This window comes from Phytophthora parasitica, assembly GCF_000247585.1.
Source record: "Phytophthora parasitica INRA-310 unplaced genomic scaffold supercont2.68, whole genome shotgun sequence".
NCBI lineage: Eukaryota > Oomycota > Peronosporomycetes > Peronosporales > Peronosporaceae > Phytophthora > Phytophthora nicotianae.
In genome coordinates, this window is record NW_008649054.1 from 238,984 (window position 1) to 246,350 (window position 7,367).

Genomic DNA, 7,367 nt, shown 5'->3' on the forward strand with positions numbered 1-7,367 from the left:
TACACTCCTCTGGTGGACTCGATGAGAAGCTTGGCTTGGGTTGGTCTCGTCTTGGCAGGACGCGGGATGGTTTGGGGTTGGCGTAGCGTGGATACTCTGTGTCGACAGAAGGCACCGCTCGCTGTTGCCACTCTGACCGCTTCGAACATCCAAGTCGAACACAGAGTGGAACAAGCGAGTCTCCTCGAGTTTGTCGCCGCGCTCGAGAAAGCTGGATCACATCTGTTCGTCGCCCTCTTCTAGTCATCTTCACTAAATGGCCCGTGCTGGCTATTTAGCTTTAATCCCGACGTAAAATGTCCAGTGGAGTCGAATGCTGGACACAGTGATCAATGTATATGCGTTGCTATGCCATTCAAACACTGTGGACGGACTGATGGAGCGTGGCGGAAGCTTGCTCGTTCCGAAATCAGAAACCGCGGGTCTAGGCAGGTTCTGTGTACCTAACAGAACTGCTGAACTTTTGTGTTTAATTCGTTTGTTTTACATCCGCCAAGATTGCAAGCTTTCCGCTTATTTCTACCCACATAAGCTGATATTGCGAGCTGAACAAACCGTATTATGGCTTGTCGACGCTGGATAAAATTCAGTGCTTGTGTGCTAAATGGTTTTTTTCAGCTTTATTTTCTTCTCCGCAGCAGGCCTGGCCAGTGCGCTGTCTTTATCCTGTACAGACAAGATGTCCTTGTTCGCGATGACTGTGTCCTGCACCGACACATTGTTCTTGTTTGCTGTCTTGTTCCTGGAACGAGACGCTTGTATTCGCGTTGTTATCGCTGATACCATGTCGGTATCAGTTCTCTTTTGCGATTGACGGTATATCCTCCCTGACTTAAAAAGAGAATCACCGTTCTAAGCAATCTCGGAAGCCGTGGATGCCTTATGGCATTCACTTAGAACGGTGTATTCCCCGTAGCGACATGCACCGATGTTGATAGAAAACTTTGCCATCGGCAAGCACTCGCTACACTACAGGAATGAGTGCGCATAGATCTTCCTCAGGCCATGACCACGCGAATCACACCCTCGGTCTGCCCGTCCGTCTGCGGATGGTCCGCAGCCGACATCGATAATTGTGCCAAGGAGTGTAAACACTTCTTGTCAGAATCGTGTTGTAAAGTGTGGATCACGATCTGACCCAATGTCAAGCGGTACATCATGGTGTTTAAACACCATGTCAACCAACAGGCGTGCAGTATGCACGGCTGTGACTCGGCTGGAACCGCAGCAAGATGTACCCACCTGCTGACTCGGTCTACAAAAACGTCAATATCAGTCCTCCGCTTGTTAGCCGGAGGAAGCCCCAATATAAAATCCATAGAAATGGACTATCGGCACTCCGGTGGTGCTGGTAGTGATTGTAATGGGTTATTTGCTTCAGCATCATCAACGATGGCGCTGCATATGTACAGAGGTACCGGCTTTGGCGGCGAGGTTGCGCCGAACCTGTCAGCAATCTCGGATACAGTTGGTATCCTAGGAGTGCGTGCTGTAGGTGCAATACGCGGAGGAGAAGACGTCACCAGTGCCGGTGGCTTCGCCTCTTCTTCACTACGCGTACGCTTCAAGGTCGAAGCGTCCGGAACGTCATCACGAGCACGTCATGATCCAGTAAGTGGATAGTGTGCATGTACGACTGACCCGGGGTCGACTGTTGATGATGATGCTTCCTCATCACTGATGGAGACATCACTGATGTCCGACACATAGGCTGTGATATATTACTGTCGGTGTTGAGCACCAACAAGCCCTCAATAATGGCTGCAGGGGCTTCAACTGCGACTTGTGACCACGTCTGCGTTTAAAAAGCGTACGAAGCCTAGTACATGTCGACATAGAGATTTCCTGTGCCGTTGGCGGGCTACTTGCACAGACACAGGAGTGGTGGTGCCTACAGTTGCAGGCACGGGTGTATAAGTGGCTGCCAGAGTCATCGCGCTAATCGATAATGCCTTCTAGCGAAAGTAGATTGCACGGTGTTAGTGGCCGCCACACAAATGGGTGGTACAAGCGGAAGTTTTGCAATTTATAACCAACAATATCCGCAGCATTGAAAGCTTGACCAAACTATGGTGATGGCATCGGTTATGATAGGAAAAATTATATATAAGCGAAAAGAGCTAGCACTCGTTAACGTGCACCGTAACTGTCTAGAAAATTCCATACAGCGGCTCACGTAGGTCGCTGACAATGGTTCCTGGCTACTCGCGCATGACATACACGGGAAAATGCTTTAGTGCGCACAAACTCTGCATCTCGTAGCTTTCAGCGCCGAATATAATGAATACAATAATGACTGGATGCTTAAAGAGAAGATACTCGCCTCTATGTTTGTGGCTTTCACCTGTTTTGGCCGGTAGAATCTTAATTCAGGCGGATTAGAACCATTGAAGTCTGTCATCACACATTTATTGATAATTAAGTTGCAGTTACACCGGTTCAGCACGGCTCGGCGTGACCGTTGGAACGTGGAACGGTTAATTCAGGCGGATTAGAACCATTGAAGTCTGTCATCACACATTTATTGATAATTAAGTTGCAGTTACACCGGTTCAGCACGGCTCGGCGTGACCGTTGGAACGTGGAACGGTTAACGAACCGTTCGACTATCGCTGATGAGCTCGTACTGGACCGCTGTTGGTTAATAACCTGTTGGAGCGCTGTGATGGGATGAAGGTACAAGGCTATAGTGGTTCCGCCGCATTTACAACAAGACAACAAGACGGACAACAGAGAGATACTGTTTAGAGAGACATGCAGGACAGTTTTGGTTAACACTAATCTACTCACTTCAGCATTTGCATCCAATTTAACAAGTCGCAATACAGACAACGACGGTGCAAACATATCATACAAATCCACCATGAACGCTTGAAATTCAAAACACAAGATTTGCAAAGGTTAAAGTTAGAGCCATAAAAAAGTAAATTTCATTGACCGGCAGCTTAGCAAAGTACTGCCGACCTCGCGTCTGCCCTTTCATCCTGTCGTGAAGCTATCGCAACGTCAGCGGCCTTGGAAGGCTTAATACCTGAATCAGTGAATTGGCTGTGGGGGATTCTCCTGTCGTGGGAATAAAAAAGCGACTTCTATAGAGGATGGTGTTCAGAGGACGGCGAATTTCGCCGTCGTTGTCTGTAAATTAAGCATAGGGTTGTGGACTCTTCCCCTTTATCGCTGACCAGCGTGTTCGGTCTGGAATGGCGGCCAGCAAACCACCAACGCCTTCATATCCCTCCAACTCGTGCTTTATTAGCTTATTCTGTCTTAAAGATGGCTTGTCATCCCCGCTCTAAAACCGACGGAGATCATGCAACCCATAATTAACCTGAAATTAGCTGACCAAAATTGGGACCATACATGTATGAACCAATGAACTCAATTTATTGCTGTATTAAACGTAGTGCTGCTTCAAAACTCGACTGCTCTACCAAGTAGTTGTATGGCGAAGCCTTTTGCAAAGCGTACCGACGTGCAAGGCATCACCACCCTACACCCAACTGTGTATTCAGTACTACTATTGCCTAAAATCGATGATCGTTTTCGACTTGATCACAAAGTGATTATCATATCATTCGCTCACTTACCTTGTCAAATACTTATACATCTACATGCTGTACAAGCGAAAGCCTAGAAGTTCTTATGCAAGCGTACCCCTATTTAACTGAAACAAGAAATGTATATTTGGATCGCAGAGACTCCATTTCCCTTGGCTACCAGTTTCCTTTGTAACCCATGTTGACATTATGCTCAACCCAACCGTGCATGACTTGATAGCTTCCATCAGAGCGGCCACGCCTCGGCGAGGTGGTCCTCGAAGTGTTCGTCACTAAAAGGGACCTCCGCTTTTCCAAAGCTGTCGCCGTTGTTCAAAGCTGCACGAGCTGCGTCCGTGAGTTGTTCCCACATGACCAAGTCCTGGTACTCGCCGTTCTCCATAGCTAAACGCATATACGGAGAGGCCAAGGTAATCTGGTAGTGAAAGCGGAGAAACAAGATGCTTCTAGCTTCGTTGTAATACTTCGTGTCGGACTTTGACCTGGAGACTCCCACAATCTTAGGTGTCTCCAAGTCGGGGTTGTCAATCCATACAACAACACTTTTCCAGTCATGGCGTCTCGTGGGAAAATCAATCCAAAAGCCTTTCGGAAAGTACCACGCATACATAATGGCTCACACGTCCTTGTACCATCCAGCTGGACTGTAGACTTGCGAGCCCTTAGGCGCATATTTACAGGCGTCGTTCACATTTGTCCCCTTGAGCCCGCCGGTAACTTCTCCAGCAGCATTTACGGCAGGAAAAGACACAAGCGATATTCGAAGTGGACAACTGCGGCTTGAACTTGATAGCAGCCTTCTCAGAGATCGTGACAGGCTCGGGTTGAGGAATAGGTTCGATCTTGTCATGATCGACAGTCGCACTAGCACAAGCAATCAGTGCCGCGAAGAGTGTGGTGGCAAAGGCTCTTAGCTTCATCTCGGCCCGGACAATCGGAGAATGGACTGAATCAAGTGGGTACCTTGACATGTGAGTATCCACGGTATCCGGTTATTAACTTGGATGTCGTGATGCTAGGCTTTCAAATCTGGAGAATAATGGAGATATCCGAGGACACATCAGACTTGCCAAGGTCTCTATGGTGTTCCTTTCAGAAGCTGATTTCCAATGAAATCGACTTAGAAAGGACGAGGACGTGTATACCTCGTACTCCAAATACCATGAGGTAAGACCTTTGATATTGTTCTCATTTTACTGTTTTTTTTTTCATCACATTGTATCATGTTTCAAGTTAGACAATATCATCAAGGGTAACACGAAGAGCAAGTCAACCAGTTCGATGGAATCAGATCCTATTAATTACGACACCTTATCACGATATACGATCTCATCTTAGACAGGTTCAGCTGTAACGGGAACTGCCCAAGATGTATGGATTCGGTAGAAATGACCCAAGCGTATAGCAATCGACTACTGTATCCCTAACCAATAGCGTCCTTCTCGGTCTATATGCGTATACCTCATATATATATCGTCACAATAAAGATATTGCGGGTAACTTGCATACTTTTAATTAAGAACCAACTTTATTACGTTAAATAGCTCAATCCTCTAATGCGACGATTTTTCAGTTACCAACTCCACAACTACCCAAAGTTGAAACAAGATGATAGGCTGCCAAGTAGAAACTCGCGTGTTTTTTTTTTTTTTTGATAGACAACATCTAGAGATGTCGTGTACTCTTAAAAACGACACACAACATTAGTATAAATGATCGCAAAAGTCGCGCTTCACTTTTACGAAACTTTCGTGCAGCCTCCGCCACCCACTGACGGGGGACAACCCAGACACCGCTAGTTATAGATCCGCCCCTGTCCGACACAGGGAGAATTAACTGCGAGGTCGAGGAGCCGCCAGTTGTGTCATTCGGAACTCTCAATCTTGCCCAAAACGTATCAGTACCGGAACACCCAATATTAGTCGAAAGAATATCAACCGAAGCAGCATTAGAATCAGAATCTCCGCCCCGGTTCCTTGATCCTTGTCTCTCCGTCGAAGGTGTCCTAGCATCGCCGGTGCCATCAGAAGCATTATTAGCAGCAGTAGTGGTACCCCCCCCCCCAGTCTAAAATGCTTCATACTGCCATAGGCAAAAATATCATTTGGATACTGCACACATGTACGGACACAATTTTATCAGTTAGAACATACCGGCCGAATTCATACACCTTTGGACATTTGTCCAATGATACCTGTCATGTCCACAATGAAACATATGATGATGCAATTTCGAGATGGGATTTCCCGCAATGATTGCGTTGACAAGCTGTCCTCAACTCTGGAACACGAATAAATACAATCAGGCAACTTATATTCCTTTGTGCACTACTAGAGATTCGCAGGTTGCCGTCGATATCTCGTTTTAAATACTAGTAATCAGGGAATCGATTTTTTCATATCGCGTCCCCAATTGGGATTTTCCCTAAATACTATCAGGTTCCACCAAAACTTGCAGAAAGTAGCATCTATCAATCCGTTTTGTATGCGAACAGAAAAACCATGTTATCCTTTCATTCCAGCTGGCATCAAACAATTCCCGTATGACGTGATGCTCTAACTAGGGCTTGACGTAGACTGGGACAGAAAAAAACATGGGTGAATCTAGGAGCACCGGGGCACAAATAGTATATACAGATGCATATAGTAATGGGACCCACGCATTCATCAAAACGACGAAGTAATTTACTAGCTACAGTAGCGTAGCTCCATATGCGAGGAGGTAAGAAAGCACTAACCGCTAAGATGTTCTTTAAGGGATTACTCTTCAAATCATAAAATGACTGAAAACTTACTGACAGCTCATTTGCAGACGTTCCGGAATTTGTAATTTCAAAATGTGATAATTCCCGTCTGGAACGGTTCCCCCAAAACCGACCTGGTGTGGCATTTGCTTTGAGAGGTGCATCGTTTCGTAAATGGTTCCATAATTTCATATATCAAATCTTGTCCAGTGCTACGAATCCACCAGTGACGATCGAAATCACGCGGCTGAAGCACAATAGTATAGTCAGACTCGTGTGCGCAAATCATAGCATGAATACAGGGTCTACCACAACAGTTTTTAAATGTCCTGTACATGGTTTCAACTGCAACTGTTTGTCTGGATACTTTATATGATCCTGGACATGCTTGATCTTCGCTTTTTAGAGCTGGTACGTATCGCTTAAAGCATGTACAGTAATGATTTTAACCACATTGGCAAAAGGCTGGACCGCTGAGGCTGTCATGAACCTTGATTACGTCTCTTTGCGATTCAAGACTCACCGCGTTTGCGGAAGATTTCCACCAAGGAAGCAGCTTCTGAAATAAGGTCAAAAGATCGCCTTTCGATGGATCCAGCCATGACTTGATTTTTGTGTGGGTTCCCTGGATAGTTGAGGTGTCGAGACACCCAAAGTGAAGATGATTGTTCGTCCAGTACTTCACTATTTTTTCTTAGTACTTCCACCACATCCTGTATAGGTATTTGTAGGTAGTTTCACACTTGAACTATGAGAAGTTGGATCATGAGAGCATGGCGTCCACTGGTAAGGGTTGCCATGCTGAAAGATCGACGTTGAAACGACTACTCAAGAGATTTAGGACTCCGATTAAGAGAGCAACTTCTAATACAATTCGCGTTTACATTTAACAGCACAAGAGACCACAAAGTATACTTTGGTTGCGAGCAGTTCGCAATCGATAGTCGTGGTAGACTGAGATGTCGCGGTTTCGGCTGGACAGCGACGACGACGCGGAGATGACGGTTCCGCAGCCAGTCTACTAATACATCGGACCTCCTGAGTTAGCGGAGTGGAATCAAGCGTCC

The 7,367-nt window shown here is 46.1% G+C and overlaps 2 protein-coding genes across 2 annotated transcripts; one reads left to right on the forward strand and one right to left on the reverse strand.

Moving 5' to 3' along the window:
- Positions 1 to 1,323: 1,323 nt before the first annotated feature.
- On the forward strand, positions 1,324 to 1,623 carry PPTG_17454 (hypothetical protein; the record flags this gene model as incomplete). The annotated part of the gene is made up of 1 exon (XM_008915201.1): positions 1,324 to 1,623. The coding sequence occupies one exon, from the start codon at positions 1,324 to 1,326 to the stop codon at positions 1,621 to 1,623; it is 300 nt and encodes a 99-aa protein (XP_008913449.1).
- A 2,160-nt stretch (positions 1,624 to 3,783) lies between these two features.
- On the reverse strand, positions 3,784 to 4,477 carry PPTG_17455 (hypothetical protein; the record flags this gene model as incomplete). The annotated part of the gene is made up of 2 exons (XM_008915202.1): positions 3,784 to 3,941; positions 4,294 to 4,477. 2 exons carry the CDS (start codon positions 4,475 to 4,477, stop codon positions 3,784 to 3,786), a joined length of 342 nt encoding a protein of 113 aa, XP_008913450.1.
- Between the last annotated feature and the right edge of the window lie 2,890 nt (positions 4,478 to 7,367).